The following is a 27,023-nucleotide window of genomic DNA, read 5'->3' as shown; positions in this document are numbered from 1 at the left end:
AATTTCCATATCACAAAACTGAAATTACTGCTAACATTCAATCTCTGATAGCTAAATGAGCTGCACTTTAATTAAGGCACCTATCTTCAATGTGGCACACTGGAGGAACTCAGCAGGTCGGGCAGCATCTGTGGAAATGATCAGTTAATGTTTCGGGCCGAGACCCTTCGTCAGGACTGAAGAGGGAGGGGACAGGGGCCCTATAAAGAAGGTGGGGGGAGGGTGGGAAGGAGAAGGCAGGTAGGTGCCAGGTGAAAAACCAGTAAGGGGAAAGATCAAGGGGTGGGGGAGTGGAAGCAGGGAGGTGAAAGGCAGGAAAGGTGAAGAAGGAATAAGGGGAAGCACAATGGGTAGTTGAAGGAGGTGGAAACATGAGGGAGGTGATAGGCAGTTGGTGGAGGGGCAGAGTGAAACTGGGATGGGGAAAGGAAGGGAGAGGGAATTACCAGAAGTTGGAGAATTCTATGTTCATACCAAGGGGCTGGAGACTACCCAGAAGGAATATGAGGTGTTGCTCCTCCAACCTGAGTTTGGCCTCATCATGGCAGAAGAGGAGGCCATATATGGACATATCCGAATGGGAATGGGAAGCAGAGTTGAAGTGGGTGGCAACTGGGAGATCTTGTCTGTTGTGACTGATGGAGCGGAGGTGCTCAACGAAGCGGTCCCCCAATCTGCGTCGGGTCTCACCGATGTAGAGGATGTGCTACACCTGTCCCTACCCCTCCTCTCTCACCACTATTCAGGGCCCCAAACAGCCCTTCCAGGTGAGGCAACACTTCACTTGTGAGTCCCTTGGGGTCATCTATTGCATCTGGTGCTCCCGGTGCGGCCTCCTGTACATCGGTGAGACCCGACGCAGACTGGGGGACCACTTCATTGAGCACTTCCCGGAGAAGTGTGAGGTGGTACACTTTGGAAGGACAAACTCTAAGGCAGAGTACAAAGTAAATGGCAGGATACTTGATAGTGTGGAGGAGCAGAGAGGTCTGGGGGTACATGTCCACAGATCCCTGAAAGTTGCCTCACAGGTGGATAGGGTAGTTAAGAAAGCTTATGGGGTGTTAGCTTTCACAAGTCGAGGAATAGAGTTTAAGAGTCGCGATGTAATGATGCAGCTCTATAAAACTCTGGTTAGGCCACACTTGGAGTACTGTGTCCAGTTCTGGTCGCCTCACTATAGGAAGGATGTGGAAGCATTGGAAAGGGTACAGAGGAGACTTACCAGGATGCTGCCTGGTTTAGAGAGTATGCATTATGATCAGAGATTAAGGGAGCTAGGGCTTTACTCTTTGGAGAGAAGGAGGATGAGAGGAGACATGATAGAGGCGTACAAGATATTAAGGGGAATAGATAGAGTGGATAGCCAGCGCCTCTTCCCCAGGGCACCACTGCTCAATACAAGAGGACATGGCTTTAAGGTAAGGGGTGGAAAGTTCAAGGGGGATATTAGAGGAATGTTTTTCACTCAGAGAGTGGTTGGTGCGTGGAATGCACTGCCTGAGTCAATGGTGGAGGCAGATACACTAGTGAAGTTTAAGAGACTACTAGACAGGAATATGGAGGAATTTAAGGTGGAGGCTTATATGGGAGGCAGGGTTTGAGGGTCGGCACAACATTGTGGGCCGAAGGGCCTGTACTGTGCTGTATTATTCTATGATCTATGTTCTACCCCTCCTCCAACTGCCTATCACTTCTCTCTTGGTTCTGCCTCCTTCTGCTACCCACTGTGCTTTCCCCTATTCCTCCTTCACCTTTCCTGCCTATCCCTTCCTGCTTCCCCTCCCCCACCCCTTGATCTTTCAGCTTACTGGTTTTTTACCTGATACCTACCTGCCTTCTCCTTCCCACCCTCCCCCCACCTTCTTTATAGGGCCCCTGCCTCCCCCCCTCAGTCCTGACAAAGGGTCTCGGCCCGAAACGTTGACTGATCGCTTCCACGGATGCTGCCCGACCTGCTGAGTTCCTCTAGCGTGTTGTGCGTGTTGCTTTGACCCCAGCATCTGCAGAGTATTTTGTGTTTGTCTTCAATATGTGTGTGTATTTGTACAGATATCTCATTGTTTATGGGATTACTTTCCCTGCATATTCTGATACATTGTGACTGACTAATGTTAATAATAACCAGCTCTCTGGTTATTTATTTACATTGGATATTGATGGGAAAATTCCAACAGAATCATGCTCCCAATGGGACCAATTTGCAAAATTTTAAGTATTTGATTTAAGCTGGCGCATAATTTCTATTAGGAGCTCCTACTGGAACACTTTTCATTAATATTACTGAATCAACTCATTTAGAACCATTTTTATACATTTTCCTTTACTTAATTGCCATCTAACATTTTCTGCACCAAGTATGCACGATTAAAAAGCTGACAATTTAAATGTAATTACTCGTGTCTTTAATATGAATTTGAAAAATCATAAATATCATTTATCAGTTTTCATAAAAAAATATTTTGATGTTCAAAGCTGGATTTATAAATATGTGCTTAGTGCAAGAAAAACTAGAGATCAACCACAAAAAAAGTGTTAAATTGGAGGCAGAATGTCTACAAAGTGCAATGATTTGAAGAAAAATTGTTCTGTTGATGGTACTAAACTACATGATCTATAAGGCCATAAGGCACAGGAGCAGAGTTAGGCCATGTGTCCCATTGAGTCTGCTCCACAATTTTATCATAGCTGATTTATTTTCCCTTTCAATCCCCGCCATCTTCCTATAACCTTGGCAACCTGACTAATAAAGAACCTACCAACCTCTGCTTTAAATATACCCATTGGCTTGGCCTCCACGGTTGTTCATGGCAATGAATTCCACTGATTCATGACCCTCTGGCTAAAGAAATTCCACCTCATCTCTTCTAAAGGGGCATCTAAGGTAGCTCCCTCTGGTCTAAGACTGTATCCGTAAGGATTCTACATTTTGTGATCCAATGTCAGTTCTTTCTAAGGATTGACTTCATTTTCCACCAACCTCTCTCTGCCCACAAGACTGTCCTTTTGATATGTTATGTGTCCTCGGACACTAATCCCCCAGAAGTGATCTTCTTTCAACCACAATTCTGTGATACCCACGATGTCGTACTTGCTAGTTTCTAACTGCGCTACAAGATAATCTACCTTATTGCACACACTGAGTGTATTCAGATGTAACACCTTCTGTCCTGTATTCACCAACCTTCTCAATTTTGCCTGAATTTAAATTCTTACCACTTTTGGGTATTTTTCATCATAACATGACCTAAGGGAGAAGCTATACTGAGGTCCTGAGATACATAAGCAACTCCTTAACAGTTTGTCATAAAAGGATAAAGTCATGAAAGGACAAACTAAGGTATTGAATATAAAGGCAAAGAAGACTGAAAGCCACAGCTGGTGTTTATTCTAGGCAGTTTCTAGAGTAGGTTACACGGTCGGCACAACATTGTGGGTCGAAGGACCTGTAAATGTGGTGTAAACTTCTATGTTTTATGTTCTATGTACAAAATAGAATTTCAAATGTTCAGAAATAAGATGGGCGGTATATTCATATATAAGAAGGGTATGGTAACAACTGAAAAAAGTACAAAATAGTGTTTGTTGTGTGAGACTACAATGGTTACAAAGAAAAATAAACATGAAGATAGGGTTTGTGTTCAGTGTAAATGAAGAACTTGAAAACTGACTGATCAAAATGACAGCTCTGAAGAACAATGAGCATATAACTTGCAATAACAGCTTCGATTGATGGTTAAATGGTGACAGCATCAGAGACTTATTTAAGCTAATTAGATAATGGTTTGAAAGAATGCCAGTGCAAAAAGTAATTGTTGAAGAAAAATCTATAGCTGTTTGTAACAGGAATTAGACAATTGTTTGATAAAGGAAAGCACAAAAAGAAAATGGGATTAGAATATCTGCGTCTTGTAGAGAAGGAAATCCGAGGAAAAACTTGTTGAGCCAAATTGTCTGTACTGTGCTTCAGTTTCTTGGTACACGTATTCAACTTCAGTTTGAAAATGCGATCGGTAATCAAGTTTTGATGGTTTAAAACTAGCTAGGCTACATATGGCTTAGAGATGTCAGAGCATTGCTTTTGATTGCAATGAAATCTGGCAAAAATTGTCCTGAAGAAAATAGTTATAAGTTCTGCAAAAAGAAAATTGAAAGGGTATTCTTTGATAAAGCTAACCTAACAATCACACATAACCATTATCCTGTGCGACAGAAACCTTACTAGCTGAAATGATATTATTATATGCGTAGATTAAAATGGCTCCAGTATGCTTTGTTACTGAAACACTTGTTAAAATTACAAACTCTCCCAAAACAGAATAAAATAGAGTTGATAATTCAGTTCAGAAAATAAAACAAAATAAAAGTTTCAGTAACTCTATGGAGCATATAATGTATTTTAAAAAGAATTTTTAGCTACATAGAGAGTCATTTGATCTGCTCCAATCAGTCAGTTTAGCTCATTCAGTGAAGGCATTCAGTACAATAAGTGACTTTTGTCTTTGGGATCATGGAAATAACAATCAAGGTAGATATACCAAGATGTGGAGCTGAGTTAACTGTACTAAGGTGAAAAAAGTGTAACTGAGAACTTTCTCTGCATTGATAATACACAAATTCAATTTGCTCAATTTGAAATTCTGCATTAATTTGCTTGAAGCCCTTGTTTTATTTAAGGAAAAAATGCTAATATGTGTGATTGATTAAAAAGATGAACAGTGAGAAAATATTTCAGATGTTCAATAAAGTTGCAAATTGATTCAAAGAACATTTTTTTATTCAGTGTAGGGGAGGAGGGGAGTTCCTCCTTATCATTGGCCACTGAGCATGCTTGGAAAGCTCAGAAAAGAACAAAATAGGTATTGTCTGTAATACAACTTGGGTTAAGGTTTAAGAGTTATGAATAATATCAGGGGTGAACCAAGTTTAAATGTCTTTAGATTGTGATGAGGACTGGATGAATAAGTAGAAAAATGAGGCAACGAAAATTAATGACTTTCAATTCTCACAACACAATATGAGCAGGGGAAAGTTACCACTAAATTCCCTGAGAGAAAGCTAATTGCTTTAAACTAAGTTGAATCGGACCTCTCAAAGTCCAACCTTATGTTCCCGTCATGAGAGGAGGAAACAGGTAAGGCCAGCTAACAGGGCTCTAGTGAAGCTATACAGGCCAATCCCCTGTACAGTGAATATAATGGATTACAGAAACATTGACCAACTCCAAAGAGGTCATCGATGGTCTATGCTCCACTGGGAGCTAAGGGCCCAAGAAGAAGAAATTGAATAGGTATATAGTTACAAATTTACAATATATAAAGAATGAAAAGATTGTTCCCTGATCAGCTGTTCCTGACCTAACTAAAGAGAACACTATGAAATCACATCTGATGATTTACAACGACACTGGAGCAAATGGAAGCAGGGGGGGGGGTGTTAGAGAAATGTCAAGGACTGTAATTCTACATATCCCTCATATATAATTACAGTAGTCCTTTGGCATATACTATGCTTCACTTAAATGCAATAGCTATAAATTCAACATTTAAAGATTGTTACTGATTTCATTTTGGAATTTAGTTCTGAAATTGCAGATGTCTAAGATAAATAATGCAATTTGTTCCCATATTTTGAATCTATCTGATCATATCTGATGCAGGAATGATGTTGACCCTCCAATCTAAATCTTAGCAAATCACCCTCAGCTAAATTTGTCCTGTACTACAAATGAAATATTTGCACTTTCAACTCAATGATAATTACCAATTTTTGTAGTCTGGGTTAATTCCCATTGGAAAGTAAAGCTATTTTCAATTATAATCCTCATGTAAAGGAAATTATCAAAATGTTGACACTGGCTAAAACATATATTAAAGACATAAATATAAAGTTGAAACTAACATCAAGTTCAACTAGGAATAGGTAATGAGTAATTGAATTTTTAAAATTAAAATCAAAATATTTTTGAAATAATTTTAATAACACTTTTTGTAACATGCTCAGCTCATATTAACGTTATAAGCTACAGTCCCAGCCATTAACCTCATGTTGGACAGAATAGTCGACAGCTACTTGGCATCAATATTGATCGGTAGAAGAAGTTTAAGAAAAGGATCCATGATCTCCCCATCAGCCTCTTGTAATATTAAAAGGCAGGGCAGAGGTGAAAAATTATTTCCATTCTTAATAGATTGTGCAAGGTAAGTGTTGCTTTAAAAAGGGTAAAGGAACATAATTTTGATAAAAAAGTATAGAGTTATTTTTTTTTACTGTTCAATTCTATTGACATTTGAGATAGGGTCTCAGAATGATCAGTGTAGCTTCAGATAAGTTAAATGGTGCATTATCCTAAAGTAATACTAGGAAAAGTATGGCCATATTTAACTTTAAGTTAGGGCCATGTAATGTCTCATACAGTATATTAACCAATTCAAATAAAGTTCATGAGGTAAATCAGAAATTAATCATTGCAACCCACAGAGTTGCATTTAACATTAAAAATGTCTAATAAGAAACTATCTCAAATAATCACACTTCTGTAAAAATACAAATATATCTAATGTTTCGAATTGCAGAATGGTTTTTAACATTTTGCACAATGTGGGGCATTGGAGGTAGTCCTTATTCTGGCCAAGAAATCCGGATTGTTTTGAGCTGTGAGCTCCCTTTGCATCAGTCTAACATAAATCAGAACTTCAAGGATGGGAGGGTCTGAAATGGTACACTTGGCAGCTTTGTGGAAAATAATAATTGAGAAGAACTGCATGGTTTCCCACCTGCGCTTTCTGTCCGACTTGAAAAGAAAATTGTAGCTGGAGTCAATTGTGCTTTATGCAATTTCAATTTGTAGAACAAAATGTTTTCCAACTTTAAAAAAAAGTGTAGGTACCCTGGCTGTCCATTTCCCTTACCAATTTGACAACTAGAAGGGTACAGATGAAGGTAATTGGTAGAAAGATCAGTAGGGAGTTGAGGAAACATGTTTTACCCATGGAATCTGCCACCTTTAAGGGTGGTGAAAGCAGGAACCCTCATCACATTACAATGTGTCTGGATGCAACATTTGACATTCCATGGTGTTTCTTATGCGTTATGCAATGAAAAAGTAAATTAGTCTGAACAAGACTTTTTTTGGTAGGCATCCTTTAGGATACATTTATTTTCAAATAACTTTAAGTGTCCAACGAGAATGCTGTAAAGGTAGACGGGAAATGTTCTGATACAATTTTAGGCGGCCGACACTTCATTTATACTGCGATGAGCAGAGAGCAATGGTCCTGTCATTGTCGAAATTACATCAAAAAGGTATAATCGTAACTTTTATATACAGATATTTATTTATTGAGATTCTGGCCCTTCGAGTCACACTGCCCAGCAATCTCTCAGTTTAATCCTAGCCTAATCACAGGACAATTTACAATGACCAATTGACCTACCAACCGGTACGTCTTTGGACTGTGGGAGGAAACCGGAGCACCCAGAGGAAACCCACAAGGTCACAGGGAGAATGGAGAAACTCTTATCCTTGCAAGCGGAACAAGTGCTACACATGCCCTTACACTTCCTCCCTTACCACCATTCAGGGCCCCAGACAGTCCTTCCAGGTGAGGCGACACTTCACCTGTGAGTCGGCTGGGGTGATATACTGCATCCGGTGCTCCCGATGTGGCCTTCTATATATTGGCGAGACCCGATGCAGACTGGGAGATCGTTTTGCTGAACACCTACGCTCTGTCCGCCAGAGAAAGCAGGATCTCCCAGTGGCCACACATTTTAATTCCACATCCCATTCCCATTCTGACATGTCTATCCACGGCCTCCTCTACTGTAAAGATGAAGCCACACTCAGGTTGGAGGAACAACACCTTATATTCCGTCTGGGCACCCTCCAACCTGATGGCATGAACATTGACTTCTCTAACTTCCGCTAATGCTCCAACTCCCCCTCATACCCCGTTTGTTATTTATTTATATACACACATTCTTTCTCTCACTCTCCTTTTTCTCCCTCTGTCCCTCTCACTATACCCGTTGCCCATCCTCTGGGTTTCCCCCCCTCCCCCTTTTCCTTCTCCCTGGCCCTCCTGACCCATGATCCTCTCATTTCCCTTTTGACAATCACCTGCCCAGCTCTTGGCTCCATCCCTCTCCCTCCTGCCTTCTCCTATCATTTTGGATCTCCCCCTCCCCCTCCCACTTTCAAATCTCTTACTACCTCTTCTTTCAGTTAGTCCTGACGAGGGCTCTCGGCCTGAAACGTCGACTGTACCTCTTCCTATAGATGCTGCCTGGCCTGCTGCGTTCACCAGCAACTTCGATGTGTGCTGCTTGAAACTCCTTACAGGTAATGATTTACTTCTAAATTTAATTTCAGATGAAATCATGACTGAACAAGCACAAATCATGTCACATAGCAAGTGGTAATGTATTAAAAGCTATCTGTCACTTTTTCAATATGCATCAGAAGATTTTATATAGCTTCAAGGAGATTGATTATATATCTTACCTGGGTTATGTTGGACAGTCCTATCAAGTAGGAAATAATGCAGACTACAGCAATAAAAATTTCTCTTCTTCCTCGTAACAGTTTGGGAAACTCATCCACTAGGGCAGTAATAAAACCTTCCACAGTGCAGAACTGAAAATTAAGGAAAATTGTGCATAAATACTAAATTGGTAAATTGATTTATTATTGTCACATGTACAGTGAAAACTTTTTTTTGTCACAGCATCCATGAAGATAATTTCATCACATCAGTGCATTGAAGTAGTACAAAGGAAGACTATGAATACTGTGCAGTTTTGGTCTCCAAATTTGAGGAAGGACATTCTTGCTATTGAGGGAGAGCAGCATAGGTTCACAAGGTTAATTCCCGGGATGGTGGGACTGTCATATGTCGAAAGATTGGAGCGACTGGGCTTGTATACTCTGGAATTTAGAAGGCTGAGAGGGGATCTTATTGAAACATATAAGATTATTAAGGGATTGGACACGCTGCAGGCAGGAAGCATGTTCCCGCTGATGGGTAAGTCCAGAACCAGAGGCCACAGTTTAAGAATTAGGGATAGGCCATTTAGAACGGAGTTGAGGAAAAACTTTTTCACCCAGAGAGTGATGGATATATGGAATGCTCTGGCCCAGAAGGCTGTGGAGGCCAAGTCTCTGGATGCTTTCAAAAAAGAGATGGATAGAGCTCTTAAAGATAGTGGAATCAAAGGTTATGGGGATAAGGCAGGAACTGGATACTGATAGTAGATGATCAGCCATGATCACAGTGAATGGCGGTGCTGGCTTGAAGGGCCGAATGGCCTACTCCTACACCTATTGTCTAAGGCCATAACCAGGTTGATTATGAGGTCAAGAGACCATCTTATCATACAAATGAACTGTTGAATAGTCTCATATCAGTGCAGTAAAAGCTGTCCTTGACCTTTGTAGTATGTATTTCAGGCTTTTGTAGCTTCTGCCCAATGGTGGGGGGGGGGGGAGAGTGTTTAAAAAAAAGCCTCTAGGATTTTTGATGATTTTGGCTGCTTTACCAAGGCAATGAGATGAGTAGACAGAGTCCATAGGAGGGAGGCTGGTTTCCACGATGTGCTAAGATGTATCCATAAGGTTATGGGCTGCATAGGATGGGGTTATATTGATCATGGAGTGATTATATAGGTTGCATAACATTGTGGGGCAAAGGGTCTACACTGTGCTGTACTGTTCGACGTTTCGTGTTTTATGTTCTCTGTAGTTTTTTGCAAACTCAGGCTAGAGCATTTGCCATACCAAGCGGTAATGCATTCAGAAAACATGCTTTCTACGGTGCATCTACAAAAATTTGGTGAGGGTCAAAGGGGACATGCTAAATATCTTTATCCTCCTTCAGAAGCTCAGCAGGTGGTGCGCTGTTTTGCCCATGGCATCAATGTGGTCGGACCAGGTCAGGCTATTGGAGATATCCACTCACAGGTCTCGACCTGCTTTAATATCTTCCTCCACTTTTAGTCACCATTTCTTGCAAACAACGTTAACTAATTTAGCAGGGAGAATTCTGGCTGAAGATCCTCAACCTGAACCTGTTTTTCACCATGTGGGTACCTCAGCTGTTAGTTATTTCCAGCATTTAGAATCAGGTTTAGTATCACTGGCATATGTCGTGAAATTGGCTGTGCAGTATATTGCAATACATAATAATAAAAACGGTAAAGTACAGTAAAATATACTGTCAGATACAAGTACAGTATATAATAAGATATGCAAATTACAGTAAGATACAAGTATATATATTTTTAAAGTTAAATTTAATTAGTAGTGCAAAAAGAGTAAAATTAAGTAGTGAGGTAGTGTTCATGGGCCCAATATCTGTTCAGAAATCTGCCCCTCTCTGCTCAGTTCCTGAAAGTTCCACTTCCCTGGAATGGATGCAGGGAGATGTTCAAACATGAGCTGAGGTGACGAATTACTGTGGCTGGCAGAATATTTTCTAGCCGTCACTAAGCTGCTACTGTAAACACAACTAAGTGTGTATGTGAGTAAAAGGTGACATCTCACTTGTCCATTACACATTGTGGGTGTGGGCTGTGGGTGAAGGAACCTGCCATGATACAAATATAATCAGGTTTCCTGGGTGCAGTAATATGTGGAAATAGGGGCGCTTCCCCCTAAAAACTAAATTTTACAGCTGTATTTGTGTTTGTTTAACAAAACTGACTTGTCTAGAGTTCCTGGGCAACTATTAAATAAGGGGAATATGTTGCAATGAACTGCCTGAGTCACTCTTGACATTATATGTTGATATGCTTTTCCTTGCTTTTGTTTGCACAATGTGTATTTTTTCTCTCTCTCTGTGCCTGTTTTTTTAAATAATGGTCTTTCAGCCTTCTTGCTTTGTGGCTGCCTATAAGCAGACCAATCTCAAGGTTGTATAACTTATGCATACTTCAATAATAAATGTACTTTGAACTTTGAACGCACTGCTACATCTGCCAATTGTCAAATTCTAGCTCAAACTCCTCAGTGAGCACAAGCTTACTTAGACCATTGTTGCCCGTTTCCAATGGGCCTCAATTACTCAATCTTTCAATAATACTATAAATTACAAAATAAATAAATAGTGCAGAAAAGAAGTATTGAGATAGAGTTCGGAAATCTGACGGCAGAGCAGACAAGCTATTTCTGAACAGTTGAGAATGGGTCATAGAATCAGGAAGTACTACAGCATAGAAACAGACCCTTCAAACGAGCAGGACCCTGCTGAACTGTTATTCTGCCTGGACCCATTGACCTGCGACCGAACCATAGCCCTCCATTCTTCTCCCATCCATGTACTTAACAAAATTTTTCTTACATGCTAAAATATTATATGTTGATATCATATGTTGGATGCCATAGTTGGATGCCTCAGCAAGGGAGATGAGGCTGAGTACAGGGCTACGGTAGGAAACTTTGTCACATGGTGTGAGCAGAATTATCTGCAGCTTAATGTGAAAAAGACTAAGGAGCTAGTGGTAGACCTGAGGAGAGCTAAGGTACCGGTGACCCCTGTTTCCATCCAGGGGGTCAGGGTGGACATGGTGGAGGATTACAAATACCTGGGGATACGAATTGACAATAAACTGGACAGGTCAAAGAACACTGAGGCTGTCTACAAGAAGGGTCAGAGCCGTCTCTATTTCCTGAGGAGACTGAGGTCCTTTAACATCTGCCGGACGATGCTGGGGATGTTCTACGGGTCTGTGGTGGCCAGTGCTATCATATTTGCTGTTGTGTGCTGGGGCAGCAGGCTGAGGGTAGCAGACACCAACAGAATCAACAAACTCATTCTTAAGGCCAGTGATGTTGTGGGGATGGAACTGGACTCTCTGACGGTGGTGTCTGAAAAGAGGATGCTGTCCAAGTTGCATGCCATCTTGGACAACGTCTCCCATCCACTACATAAGGTACTGGTTGGGCACAGGAGTACATTCAGCCAGAGACTCATTCCACCGAGATGCAACACAGAGCGTCATAGGAAGTCACTCCTGCCTGTGGCCATCAAACTTTACAACTCCTCCCTTGGAGGGTCAGATACCATGAGCCAATAGGCTGATCCTGGACTTATTTCCTGGCATAATTTACATATTACTATTTAACTATTTATGGTTTTATTACTATTTATTATTTATGGTGCAACTGTAATGAAAACCAATTTCCCCCGGGATCAATAAAGTATGACTATGACTACGATGACTAAATCAAAACTACATCCGCCACCTGCTCTGGCAGCTCGTTCGTCACTCTCGCTACCCTCTGACTGAAGAAGTTCCCCCTCATGTTTCCCTTAAGTATTTTACCTTTCACCATTAACCCATGACCTCTTCAGGCTCTTGTACTTCAGAAAAGGCCGAAAAAAAAGTCTGACAAATAGTTATTGACTAGTAAGGCCTTAATAGTGTGGTTAAGGGGAGGATGTTTCCTGTGGTGGGGGTCTCTAGGACCAGAGGATACAGCCTCAGAATAGAGAGATGTCCATTTAGAACAGAGATGAAAGGGAATTTCTTTAGACAGAGGGTGGTAAATCAGGCAGCTGTGAGGTCACACCATTCGGTATATTTAAGGAAGAGTTTGGTAGATTCGTAATTAGTCAGGGCACAAAGGGTTACAGGAGAAGGCAGGAGATTGGGGCTGAGAGAGAAATGGATCAGTCATGATGAAATGGCAGAGCAGACTTGATGAGCCAAATGGCCTAATTCTGCTCCTAGACCATAAGACCATAAGACAAAGGAGCAGAAGTCGGCCATTCGGCCCATCGAGTCTGCTCTGCCATTTTATCATGAGCTGATCCATTCTCCCATTTAGTCCCACTCCCCCGCCTTCTCACCATAACCTTTGATGCCCTGGTTACTCAGATACCTATCGATCTCTGCCTTAAATACACCCAATGACTTGGCCTCCACTGCTGCCCGTGGCAACAAATTCCATAGATTCACCACCCTCTGGCTAAAAAAATTTGTTCGCATCTCTGTTCTGAATGGGTGCCCTTCAATCCTTAAGTCATGCCCTCTCGTACTAGACTCCCCCATCATGGGAAACAGCTTTGCCACATCCACTCTGTCCATGCCTTTCAACATTCGAAATGTTTCTATGAGGTCCCCCCTCATTCTTCTAAACTCCAAGGAATACAGTCCAAGAGCAGACAAACGTTCCTCATGTGTTAACCCTCTCATTCCTGGAATCATTCTAGTGAATCTTCTCTGAACCCTCTCCAACGTCAGCATATCCTTTCTTAAATAAGGAGACCAAAACTGCCCACAGTACTCCAAGTGAGGTCTTACCAGTGCCTTATAGAGCCTCAACATCACATCCCTGCTCCTATACTCTATTCCTCTAGAAATGAATGCTAACATCGCATTCGCCTTCTTCACCACCGACTCAAACTCAATCTGGAGGTTAATGTTAAGGGTATCCTGCACGAGGACTCCCAAGTCCCGTTGCATCTCAGAACTTTGAATTCTCTCCCCATTTAAATAATAGTCTGCCCATTTATTTCTTCTGCCAAAGTGCATAACCATACACTTTCCAACATTGTACTTCATTTGCCACTTCTTTGCCCATTCTTCCAATCTATCCAAGTCTCTCTGCAGACTCTCTGTTTTATCAGCATTACCGGCCCCTCCACCTATCTTCGTATCATCAGCAATGTTAGCCACAAAGCCCTCTATTCCATAATCCAAATCGTTGAAGTACATCGTAAAAGGAAGCGGCCCCAACACGGACCCCTCTGGAACACCTATATCTTATGGTCTTATGGTCTGTCAAAAATGTATCTCCCTGCTTTTTAAATCTCCGGTGATCCAGACTTCATGATGGCTAAGAACAGCTTGAAGGTATGGATAGGAAAGATTTGAATGTATATGGGCCAAGTGTGGGCAAATAGGACTAGCTTGGATGACTATCTTGTTCAGCATGGACCAGCTGGGCCAAAGGACCTTTTCCATGCTGAATGACTCTATGATTCAATGATTTAGCAGTCTTCAATACAAGCCTAATTAGATTTAGACAGATATGGACCAAGGTGTCAAGGCAAATGGGACTAACAGTAGGCAACTTGGTAATGATGGACAAATTAGATTGAAGGACCTGTTTCCATGCTGACTAACTCTATGGATCAGTCATGATCAGTCTATGAATATAACTCTCTAAATTGAGAATAGAATGATTCTTTGACTTGACAAACGAGAGGTGATTGATAAGTTCGTGGCCTAAGGTAGAAGGAGTCAATTTTAGAAAACCTAGCACATTTATTTTTCCTACATTTACACACTTAATCCAGCGGTTATGGAGCATACGGATCTCTTCTTTGCAGAAGTCGACATCTTGGACCTCCAGAAAGTGGTCCACAGCAGGGGTGATTGATAAGTTCGTAACCATCTATAACAAGAGCTGTATAACTCATCTCCTTCTACCTTAGGCCACAAACTTATCAATCACCCCTGCTATGGACCACCTGGAGGTCCAAGACGCTTTCGTTACATGCATGTGCAGTTCAACTCTTTGAGTGATAATGCAGAAAGTTTGAAGTTAATAACTCATCTCCTTCTACCTTAGGCCACGAACTTATCAATCAGCCCTGCTGCAGACCACTTCTACAAAGAAGGGATCCATATGCTCCACGACTGCTGGACTAAGTGTGTACGTGTAGGAGGGGACTATGTTGAAAAATAAATGTGCTTGGTTTTCTAAAATTGACGCCGTTGACCTTAGGCCACAAACTTATCAATCACCCCTCGTACATAGCTCAACTGTTGACATAAGGAACACTGATTTTTCCCAGAAATGTGATTTTTTTTTTTTAAACAGGTGCTGAACATTATTTCTGGTATGGGAAGATTTTAAGATTGTGGTTATAATAGGAATTGTGCACACCTGCATCTCATTAGGAGTTTGAAGGAATGTGATTTGTTAGAAGTTTGTCATCTCTAACAAGTTTCTACAGTGGTACCACGGACAGCATGACTGTCTGGTGTGGAGTGTCACTGAACAGGATCGGGAAAAGCTGCAGAGGGTTGTAAACACAATCAGCTCCATCGTGAGCACTAGCCTCCCTAACATCGAACACCTCTTCAAAAGGTGGTGCATCAAAAAGGCAGCATTCTTCATTAAGAACCCCCATCACACAGGTCATGCCCTCTTCTTATAACTACCACTGGAGAGGAGCACATGAGCCTCAAAACACACGCTCAACCTTTTAAGAACAGCTCCTTCACCTCCACCATCAGACTTCTGAAGAGACAATGAACCAAACCACGAACATTACCTAACTATTTCACGCTCTCTTTTTGCACACTAATTTAACTATACATTTTTTATTGTAATTTATAGCAATTTTATGTATTGCACTGTACTGCTGCCGCAGAATAATAAACTTCAGGTTATATGTCAGTGATCTTGAACCCGATTCTGATCTGCTATTGATGGGCTTTAAAATCTGAAACAAATAATATTTAAATTTGCTTTATTAGTTGAATGACATTAAAATGCTAACTAAATGAAATGGAATTTAAATTTTTACATTGTATGGAACATTTTGTCTTACACCTTGGGAGTATACGTTTCAATACAATCCAAAATTACAATATTACAGTTGAGGGCTAATCTGCAGTGTTACCCTTAGCAACAGAATGCTGTTCAATACTGATGTATGACTAGCACAAGGATTCAGCATGCTTGCACCTGTCAGATGCAATCAATAAAGGCGTTCTTGAAAGGTTTTATTTCAGTCCCCAAACTATTAGATTTACGGTGCTAGATTAAAAGTGTCAGAACACATTTCTTGCTAAACCCATTTGTTCTGTAACTGTAACCTTGCAATTTTGTGTTGCATTAAAACATTTTTGTTCATGTACAGTATAATACAAAATGTTCCACACACTGTAATTTTTAAAATTCTGTTTCATTTAATTAGCATTTAAAAACATTCAACTATATTGAACACGATTACAATACGATATATTGAATTTTAAGTGCTATCAATAATAGATATGAATAATTCCAATTATAACCACTTCCAAAAAGTCTTGCCACACTTGTTTTGTTTTTCTTAAAGATATTGATGAAATGCTATTCAGCAAAACTAAAGAACTAACAATTAAATCAACGCAAAAAAATGAACAACAGCCATCCCTGCAACAAACACCATAAAGCCTAAATGATGTTTACTTACTTGGCTGTCGATCCCCAGCATCAGTAACATGGAAAAGAATAGAATGGACCATAATGGAGATATTGGTAATTGTGTCACTGCTTCGGGGTATGCCAAAAATGCCAGGCCAGGACCTTTATAAAAAACATATTTGTCGAGATATGACTTGGGATCAAATATTAAATCTTTTTTGTTATGTTTAGGAACAAACACTATAATTGTAAGCAAAGTTACATGCTAATTTATGAACCATATTTTCAGTACAGGAGGCATACAAAAGTAATAAATGTGAAAAGGTTATCCTTCCAAAATCAATGTTCATTTCAAGATCACCCATTAAACTGTTGTAAAGGTCTCTACTCATCGTTAAGCATCCTACATCATCCTTCCTTGCTTTATTGTCTTATTTCGACATGACATATCCATGACCCTACAGATTGGCATAATCCTCTGGCCTTTCCCTTTTTAAACCACAAGTTTACAGATTTTAAAGAGTTAATTGGAAACATTTACAGAAGACTACAATGTACATTTATACAGAAAATATGCCATTTTTTACTCTTATTCTATCATGAAATTAATTGAATTTTATTTCATCTGCTTAATTAGTCATTTTTATATTGTAGTATTAGTTTGAATAAATATATTAAATTATATGTTATTTTGTATGTGACAAATACTGTACTCATTTAAAGTATACATGATTTTGACCTTCTGTGTTAATATGCTTCTCTGAACTTAAAACTCCGATAGTTTTCAGAAAGCTTTCATATGATTTATTTCAAGTTGCTATCAGTAGGGTTCTAAGAATGGTTACGTTTCGTATTTCAGTCAAAAAGAAACTGGGCTGCTTCCCGTTCTTTCTCTCAGTGGAAATATAATTCTGTATATGTCGGAATTCAGCACATGGGCCTATATGTATGTTTTATGCATACACTTGCCAAGTTTTAATTAAAAGAATTAAAGATGTGGAATTTATAATGGGAACCATGATGAAACTGTCAGTTCAGTGTACAGTTAATGGAATTTGCCAGTGGCTTCTAGAGGTCAAATATGGAAATCTTGACGTTGCTGCTCCTTCTGAGGGTAAGTTGCTGCCCTTACTACCAAGACAATCAGTGAATTGTTAAGAACTTCAAATTTTAATGAACTATTTGCACTGTTAAAATACACTGCAACTTCATGAGTTTAAATGGTGTTTTAACTATTGCTGAACAGCTTCTCCAGCCTTGAAAAGGTAATATTTAATGTATGACTGTTATAGAAACATCAAAAAATTACAGCACAATGCAGGCCCTTTGGCCCACAATACTCTGCCGAACATGTACTTACTTTAGAAATGACCTCGGTTTACCCATAGCCCTCTATTTTTCTAATTTTTCTAAGCTCCATGTACAACAAATTGCTTATTTCAAAAGTCTATTTTTAAGAATCCACTTATCATATTTCCATATTGACTTTCATCCTTGTTTGAGTTCCAATTTTACTCTCTGAGGGACAATAAAAAGTTATTCGCAATACTTCTGTTCTCTCACTGTTCTGTTGTCTGGAAATGTTTAAGGTTGCTGGACATCACAGATTGCCCTACAAGTAGCGTCACTGACACTACAAAAGAAGAAATCCATGTCACGGTGTCCGTCAAAGCTTTGAGACCGGATTCACTGAGGTCAAAGGGCAGCATGTGACTACACCACCAATATGCAAAATCTGGGCCAGTAGTTGTATCATCGTGCTAATCTAGGTGTGTTTAGAATGACAACTGTAAGGTTTTCACTTAGCCTTGGGATGACAAACTGAGCTCCTCAGATCCCTCCACAAACATACATATTGCAAAATATTCTAACTGCAAACTATACTCATGCTACGGTTGCTTGATCTTGCCTGACCATCAAAGAAACTCTTCCCTTCTTCCCATCAAGGAAAAACTTCCCTTCTTCCAGCTCACGCTAGAATAAATTCCAACCCTTCAGGAGCAACCTGTTCAGCAACATTGTCCACTAGTGGCATTTGCTTCCCTACCAGCATAACGCGGAAGCAGGTTCACAGGTTTAGTGAGTGAGGTAGAAAACACTGACTATGAATAAGCATATTAACCACAAACAGTAAAAAATTCGACCAAACGTTTAAGTTCCCGCAAGTTACACAAACTACAAAACTAAATATTCAATAAACAGATACTTAGTCAGAAGTTCTGTGAAGTGAGCCCTGGGGACAAATCTCCTTCTTATACTCCTGAGGCACCCAGACCCAGAGGTTGGTGCCTTGGCACGCAACCCAACCAATGGGAAAGAGCAGCTGCAACTTTTAAACCGGCCAATCAATGACTGACATGGCAGAAGTGGCTTTCAACCAGCAAACAAGCCACCCACACCTACCGCCCCCCTTGTGATGGCCCGCAATGTCTGATTCACAACAAGTTACCTGCTATGATGAATGGTGCAGAAATCTGGCATTTGAACCTCCCTAGTTCATTGGGCAAGCTATAACTACCTTATATATTGGGCAATTTTAGATATTGAACATTCGGCAATTTTGTTCACAGCAGAGCAAAGGACTTCCATGTTAGTTCTCCATTCAGCTGCACACATCTTGGTCCATTTTTCCATACTGAATACTGAATAATGGTCTGTCAATAATGTCAGATTCCAGTGTAGGTATGGTTCTGTTGTTGGGCAGAGGCTGGCAGATTACTTCTATGCTATTCAGGTTAATTGTGTGGCAAAATCACTCCAGATGCTCTTTATGATCACTCCGCAGTCTACTGCAGACCTACTTCTGTGTCAGTCGGAGTATGCATGCGCTAGGACAATGTTTCTATCTACTTTTGGCACAGTATAGACTGCAAGTCACAAGAATAGCTCTGATGCATGCTTTTGGGAGTAATGTTTCATGTTAGAGAAACAAACATCAAAGTTTTATTTTGTGATCTAACAGGGGCCAATTAAACATGTTAGCTGCATCAAATGCTCCAAAGTCAAAGATTATTTTCCTACTGTTTTGTTTAAAAGATGTGATGTTTGGAAAAACGCTAATATTATTCAGAGGTGAGGCGAAAAACATCACACTGTGCAAGTACAAATGAGACTGAATATAGGCATGAGGCGTTTCACTTTAATCCAATGAAAGGCAGGACCTACCGGAAGCAGCCACATCAGCAATAGGCTTATTTGTTACATGGGCCATGAAGCCAACGATGGAGAAGATGACAAATCCAGCGAACATACTGGTGGTGGAGTTTATACAGCAGACAACGATGGAGTCTCTGAAATAAAGAGGAAGAAACTCTCTGTGTTATAGCTATAGAGGACCCTGGTGAGACACCACTTGGAGTACTGTGCTCAGTTCTGGTCACCTCACTACAGGAAGGATGTGGATACTATAGAGAGAGTGCAGAGGAGATTTACAAGGATGTTGCCTGGATTGGGGAGCATGCCTTATGAGAACAGGTTGAGTGAACTTGGCCTTTTCTCCTTGGAGTGATGGAGGATGAGAGGTGACCTGATAGAGGTGTATAAGATGATGAGAGTGTGGATAGTCGGAGGCTTTTTCCCCAAGGCTGAAATGGCTAACATGAGAGGGCACAGTTTTAAGGTGTTTGGAAGTAGATAGAGGAGATGTCAGGGGTAAGGTTTTTATGCAGGGTGGTGAGTGCATGGAATGGGCTGCCGGTGAAGGTGGTGAAGGTGGATAACAATAGGGTTTTGTAAGAGACTCCTGGACAGATACATGGAGCTCAGAAAAATAGAGAGCTATGGGAAACCCCAGGTAATTTCTAAGGCAAATACATGTTCAGCACAGCATTGTGGGCCAAAGGGCCTGTATTGTGCCATCAGTTTTCTATGTTTCCAAACCAGGTTGACTTGTCTGTGGTGCCTGCAGTGTAACTGGACTCATTTCTTGAGCACCAGGTAAGATTGGGACTCGAGCACATGATGTTGAGTTTTTGATATGTGGTCTCAGTATGTGGTGGAAGATAAGCATTTCCTCTCTATGTCCCATTGTGGGCAGTCTCAGCCCGTGCACCTCCGCAGAGCTGGTGTGTACACCTTGGGACTGAAGCAGAGCATCAATTCCACATCTCTTCTCTCCTCCGGTGTCCACTTATTTTGAAGATGCATAGTCAGCGAGTTAACTTGTGGGAAGAAGGAAATGGATGGGTTGATATTAGATGGCTTTAATTTTCGAATATAAATCACCTCCAAAATCTAAATTAATGCAGTGGAACAATTTGATAGGAAATAACACCCCATAAGCTTTCAACAATAGGCAGCATAAAAGTGAATACCAACCTCAAAAATTGAACTGTCAATTATATTTTGTTACATTTATGGGTGAAACATGCAATAGTGCCTATGTTGTTAAACCAACTACTGGTGTACATTATAGAGGGATTGTTAGGGTTTCTCATTTTGAAAGCATACTCATCAATTTGATGGAACAAATGGCCTAATATTGCTCCTCTCAATTCTAGTCTTATATTGGAATATCCAGTGGATTAAAAGAGCATGCATCCTCATCTACAATGTCCATGCAGTGTCAAATATTAAAGCAAGTTTCAATGTATAGCCATGAGTGGCACTGGACTTTAACTAACTGAGGAAAGTTGACAATGCCTAGTTAATTGTAATTAGACTTATCACAGAGCATGATTATTTCAGCAGGTGATTATGTAAAGTACGTAATCAGTTGAGATTCTTCCTTCTGCAACGCACACCCATTATCTTTGGTCAACAAATAATGAGAGTTTAGGAGTATTGCTACATTTAAATACCATTATCAAATCTGGATGACTCAAACTAACATGAAAATAAAAAGGAAAGGGTTTACCTAAATCTACAAAAATAAAGATTGCCTTTGTTATCAAATGGGAAAAAAATTATGGGATAAGAGCCAGAATTAATGCGATAAAAATGCAGCTGTTGGAAATCTGAAATAAAAACAGAAAATTGCTGGGAACACTCAGCCGACCAGGCAGCATCTGCAGAAAGAGTTAACATTTCTGATTCAGAACTTCATGTTGATGAAGTCGATGGGACCCCGACCTGAAATGCTAACTTCACGTATCTTTCTCTCTCCACAGATGCTGTCTGACCCGATGAGCCTTTCAGGAATTTGCAGGTTTCATTTGGATGAAGAGTTAAGCACGGATGCGACGGGCCGATCGGCCTCACGCCCTGATTGATTCAATTGTCCCGAAGCCTTTCACGTTTGGGAGGAAGAGTACTGCCAGCATAAGTGGGATACGCGAAGGTGGCAGCCGAAGGCAATGATTACCTGTAAACGTTGTTGTGGAATGTGTTGTAGCTGCCGAGTGCCACCAGTGAACCAAGACCCAGACCGTAGGAGAAAAATATCTGCGTGGCGGCATCCAGCCAAACCTGGGAAAGAAGGGATTGAGATGGTCCATGAGCAGCGGCAGTGAAAGCGGTTTCATTGACACATGCGTATCAGCCCCGACCATTAACCAGCGCTAATGACGTACCTCCGAATCAGAAAGGCGGCTGAAATCGGGGGTGATGTAGAACAAGATTCCCTCTTTAGCGCCCGGCAGGGTCACTCCACGGAAAAACAAGGTAAGAAGCATGACGTACGGGTAGATTGCGGAAAAGTAAACTACCTGTTGGGGAGAAAACAGCGCGGACAGATTACAATATTGGATTCTGTCCTGTATACACTTGGTACACCGAGGATATGATCGACCATTTTAAAAGGATTCTGAAGGCTTAACTTGGTGCACAAAGACGTGGATAACTTGTTCGCACAATTTTCTTAAGCTAAAGTGGTCTAAGTGCTTCCAACCTTCTTTATTAGACTATCACCATTTGCCAGGACACCTGTATACCTTTAGTATTAAGAAGAAAATGGTCGGAACGTAAGTAAATAACACCCCGCAACCTTGTATGCATTCAGCCTCCTAGTGCCAGGCGATGGTTTCCAGTGTTAAAGTTTTGGTATGGCTCATTGAGCAATTGATCACTCCTCTCTAATTACTATAGTCCGGTGCACGTCGATTTGGAGTAGGCAGTTTAAATGATTTGGCACGGACCAGATCGGCGGAGTGGCGTGTTTCTCTGCGGTACTTTTCCAAGACTCAGTGTGAACAGGATGTGATTTGCCACCGGGTTAGTTCACACCAGTGCATCTATTAAAATCAATGGGGGGGGCGGGTGGCAGTGAGGGGAGGGGAATTATGTACAAAGAGAATGCTGGACTCTGTTATTTTACCAAAACCAAAATATTACCCATATGATGGGCTGAATGATCTCGCTCTGTGAAATAGTGCATATGATTACACAGTTAGCTTCCCGCACATTCCATGTCATTGGCCAAAACCAAAGTGGGAAGTCCGTGACCCTAAAGAGCGACTCCGGGTTCGCTGAAAACTCGAGCCCTGTACCGTCACACGATTCCAGTGTCCGACTACTGTTCTCATGAAATGTGTCAGGCCTTTACCTTTCCCGTCCACTTGACGCCCTTCCAAATACAGAAGTACACAAGAATCCAGGCGATGGCCAGTGTTATTGCAAGCGGCGCTCGGATATGCCCCGGATTATCCAGCCCGCCCGTTAACTGGTGCATGTTCCGTCTGTGGATAGTCATATTTCTATCAGTAATACACGCTATTTCCGGTCCAACGGTTGTTAATTTAAGTACTAACTCACAAAATAAAGCAAGAAAATAATGGAACGAGATAAAAACCATCTTACTCCCAGAACTCCACGATTGGGCTGCTGAGGTTGGTTGAATTGGTCATACTGTAGTTTGAGAAGCACCTCTCCGTATTCCATGAGTTTCCACAGTGTTGCCAGGGAAGTTCCTATTTGTGAAAAATTAAATTATTTTGTAATTTTTCCTTAATCTCCTTTACTAATCCACTATTCTTTATTGTGCGTATTTCCATTATTTGCCACTTCGAAACAAACCCGTGCAGACATAGATGTATTTGGTGTTCGTGTCTCGGCCTGTCACTATAGAAGCAGTTTATTGACTTACGCGGAGGGCTTCATCGTTTTGATCACTGTTTTCGAGAACGAACTACGTTAAGGTTGCTGTAACCACGAAGAAATTAATTCGCACGCGCAAATAGGCAGAAAAAAAGGGAACTTACTGATGTGAAAGAATTGTACAAGTAATAAATGGCCCAAGCAATTATGACAACGTAATAGATGTTTAGCCAGAAAGACAGGACGGCGGCTGCCAGACCCACACCTGTAAACAGAGGAAATATCCAAGAAGCCCAGAGAATTACATCGATTAGGTTTCAAAGAGTATCAATTTAAAGGCACGTTAACAAATGTCACCTCTGTCAACGGGGGTATTAAACAGTTTATTTTGTGAAACCTGGTGTTAATTCCGCTTGTCAAGCTTCTTGGAAATGACTGTCCATCCTTGTGGACATTCCACCCCCTCCCAGCCACGCCCAGATCTGTGGATACCCAAGCTATATTGACCTTAACGCTTGCGACCAATGACCCAGATCTAAGATTGAATATTCACCGAGAAATTGCAATACGTTTATAAAACCCCGTTCAAAATAAACATGCCAAATCACATTCCAATGCTTGTAAGCGGATATTTGATACGGCCACTATTTGTACAGTTTTCCAAAGGGTAGGAGGCCACTACATGGCGAAGAGTTACTCCTTGTGACAATATTTATTATTCTGTATACCATTGTCCGCCGAGAGACGTGCGGCGGCACCCCCCCCCCCATCACTGTGCTGGCTTTACACCATACCTTTGAACATTGGTGCCAATCTCCAGATGCCGAGTCCGCCGACAGAGGTGTACTGACCCAAGGAACATTCCAGCAGAAAGATGGGCATTCCAGCAAAGATCAGTGTCATGAAATAAGGAATGAGAAAAGCCCCTTGGAGAGAACAATAAGCAGCATGTTAGAAATTCATGGGAAGTTCAGGCTCATTAAATCCAGGCGAAATCGACAGATCGGTGTAATGAATACATTGAGTTATATGTCAAGTGCAGGGACTAAGCAAGTCATTTAACACAATGGACCCGATAAAATCCATTGTATTCTTTAAAAAATTATGGCTGTTCATTATTCGAACTTTAAATGTAGAATAACAATTTTGCAATTATCAGCTCCATATCAACATCACTGGAGCAATTGATCTTTAACGCGCGATTGACTTTAGCAATTTGAAATCCAAGGGGGGTACGTGGGAAACATTCTGATTCGTCGTTGTTTAAACTGTTGTTTTATTGTGTACAGCACATATCAAGTAAATTGTAAAGTTATTTTTTTTACCTCCGCCGTTCTTCCCACAAAGATACGGAAAGCGCCACACATTCCCCAGACCTATTGCATATCCAACACAGGAAAGCAGAAAGTCAAATCTTCCTCCCCATTTCTCTCTCTCGGGAATCTTCCTGGCCTTCTGCACCTTCACCACAAGCGTTTTCGGTTTATCGTTCGAGGTGGGGGCGTCGTGCAGCTCGGTGGAAATTTGCCCGTCGGGCGTTTTTGCTCCGTTGGTCGCCATAATTTTAAATTTAGGCGCCCAGCGCCTGGGAGTTGATCGGAAATTTTCAGCACCAGACCACGTGGAAAGCAGCTTTGCGGTTCAGTCAGACCAGCATAGGCAGAAAAATATATGAAGGGTGGGAGCTCGTTTGCTCCTGCTGTGGGGGTAGCTGTCAGCTGGTGTTGGATCAGGCGAGCGTTCGTATTTAACCAGGGGGAAAGATGCTGCAAAGAGATAAGGATATGCAGGCTAGCTTTGGTAACGATAGAAACAGCCAAAGGCACGTGCTTTCATTCCGCGATTGACTTGGTCCTAGTGATGGAATTGGGACACGTCACGTCATTTTTCGACTTAAGTTAAAATCAACACATCTATGATTTCCGAGCACCGCGCACGACCATCTCACTCCGGCTAAGTATTCGCGGCTTTAACTTTGTTTACAAGAAAATCTCGATGTAAATATCACCTTTATAAAGAAATGGAAAATATAAAAGTTAATACAACTGTTGATCACTTCTCGGTACACACACACACGCACACAACACTTAATGCAATGAAGTAGGTCCGTTTGATATCAAGCACAGTGTAGAACAGTCATAGAGAAATACACTTCGACCCACTGATTTCAAGCAGAGTATCAACTATGTTTTCATTCACCCCGGATTCTCATTGTCACCCTCGCCCCTATATTCCACCACTTGTCAATACACTGGGAACATTTTGGAGTGGCCAATTGACCGACGAATCTGCACGTCTTTGGGATGTTTAACGGAACCGGAGCACTCGGAGGAAACACAGACGGTCGTGGAGAGAGCGTGCAGACTCCACACACACAGTGCCGGAGAGCAGGACTGAAACCCGGGTGCCTGGCGCTACGAAGCAGCTGCGCCGCTGTGCAACAGACCTGTCTTTTCCTTAATCCTGGGGCACACTTTCGAACGCGGTCACGATGTGATAGCGATCACATTTAAACAGAGAGCACCGGCAGATTCGCGCGAACTAGGCGCCTCAAACTCTGAGGCTTACCCGTCGGACTGTCTATTCCCGATGTGCATAAAAATATCTCGTGTCGCTTTCCATTGATCAAAGTCGCTTACATAATTTCTAAAGAAGAAACAGCCTGACGTCTTGACCCTAGAGAATAGTTTCTTTTAAAATAAGAGATATCTACGTCTGCTTTTCCTCTCGTCCACCGCTCCATCACATTCCCACACTACACGATTCAAACTCGCTGACAGTACGGGGGGGGGGGCATTGTTGTAAGACCATCCTAAAATTCTTTCGAAGTAGTGCGATTGCTGTCCACTTTCAGTAAGCTTACCGGCACATCGCCTCTATTTCCTGCCTATTTTGTCAAGAACCTGGCTTGCTCTCTGGAAATGTTGCACAGATAAACCACGCACTTACTGTTTCAAGCCCCCGGTGACAGAAGCCGGTGGTGTTTACTGTTCGAAGTTGATGCTGAGAACCAGATCTTTGCTTTGTTACTGCTGTTGCTTTTTGTTGTCCACGAGCTCAGAGATGAGACGGCGCAGATTCTCCCCACGCAGCGCGGCTCCGAGTATGCGGAGAGCGGAGGAGAGAGGGGCAGGGAGCATCGAGGCTCCCGCGCAACTGGCTAATAACTCCAGCAACAACGTAGCGTGCGGCGCCCAGCCTGACACTCTCATCTACATAGCGTCAATGACATCTCAAAGTCACCATCCACTGAGATGGAAGTGTGGGCTCCGCTCCGCTACCCCTGCCTTTTTGTATCAACGTTTGCATATTCTGGGAGTTCCTTCTATTGATGCCTGCTTCACCCAATAAATCGACACCGTGCAAATACCAAACAAGCGCCATTTCAAGGGCACCATTTGAATAGGATGACACCTTATTTAAAAAAAATTAGAGCTCCGAGGTCCTCGACAAATGCCAGATTTTGTAATGGAGACGATTAAATTGTTTCTCGGGAAACGCCGGAAAGAAAAGGCACAGATTAGTCCACGTTTTCCAGTAACCTCTACACATTAAACTTCTCTTGAATCAAGTTCGTTCCCATTGAGCCTGCATTCCCCCAACTTCGCAGTATGCATTTTATCACAAAAGATCATGGAAGTTTGTTGCCAGCTCATTCAAGCCCTGAAAGGGAATAAAGGTATTGACGAGAAGGAATAAACTTGCATTTAAATAGCGTCTTTCAGAGCGTTCCAAAGCGTTTTACTGCCATTGATGGATGGCAACTATTGGGAGGTAAAAAAACTCTGTAGGTAATTTTCACAGGGCGAGCCCCCGAGTCGGCGAAGTTTTAATGAGCCAGACGATCCACTGAAATGAAATCTGGCCTGAACCACCGAGGTAAGATTCCAGATAGAGCGAGCGTGGA

General features: G+C 41.6%; 1 protein-coding gene across 1 annotated transcript in view; it reads right to left on the bottom strand.

Moving 5' to 3' along the window:
* The window catches only part of slc6a1b (solute carrier family 6 member 1b), a 46,482-nt gene extending 21,806 nt beyond the window's left edge, over positions 1-24,676 (bottom strand). The window contains exons 1-10 of the mRNA XM_072280096.1: positions 24,442-24,676; positions 23,911-24,042; positions 23,281-23,381; positions 22,880-22,989; positions 22,626-22,758; positions 21,655-21,789; positions 21,447-21,550; positions 19,310-19,434; positions 16,194-16,306; positions 8,507-8,638 (exon numbers count right to left, since the gene is read on the bottom strand). Coding sequence (XP_072136197.1) covers positions 8,507-8,638; positions 16,194-16,306; positions 19,310-19,434; positions 21,447-21,550; positions 21,655-21,789; positions 22,626-22,758; positions 22,880-22,989; positions 23,281-23,381; positions 23,911-24,042; positions 24,442-24,676 — 1,320 coding nt within the window. The remainder of the gene's footprint in view (positions 1-8,506; positions 8,639-16,193; positions 16,307-19,309; positions 19,435-21,446; positions 21,551-21,654; positions 21,790-22,625; positions 22,759-22,879; positions 22,990-23,280; positions 23,382-23,910; positions 24,043-24,441) is intronic.
* Positions 24,677-27,023: the final 2,347 nt, after the last annotated feature.

The sequence above is a fragment of the Mobula birostris genome, chromosome 16 (assembly GCF_030028105.1).
Source record: "Mobula birostris isolate sMobBir1 chromosome 16, sMobBir1.hap1, whole genome shotgun sequence".
Classification (NCBI taxonomy): domain Eukaryota; kingdom Metazoa; phylum Chordata; class Chondrichthyes; order Myliobatiformes; family Myliobatidae; genus Mobula; species Mobula birostris.
The sequence above is the reverse complement of the archived record's forward strand: the minus strand, read 5'-3'. Positions and strand labels throughout refer to the sequence as shown.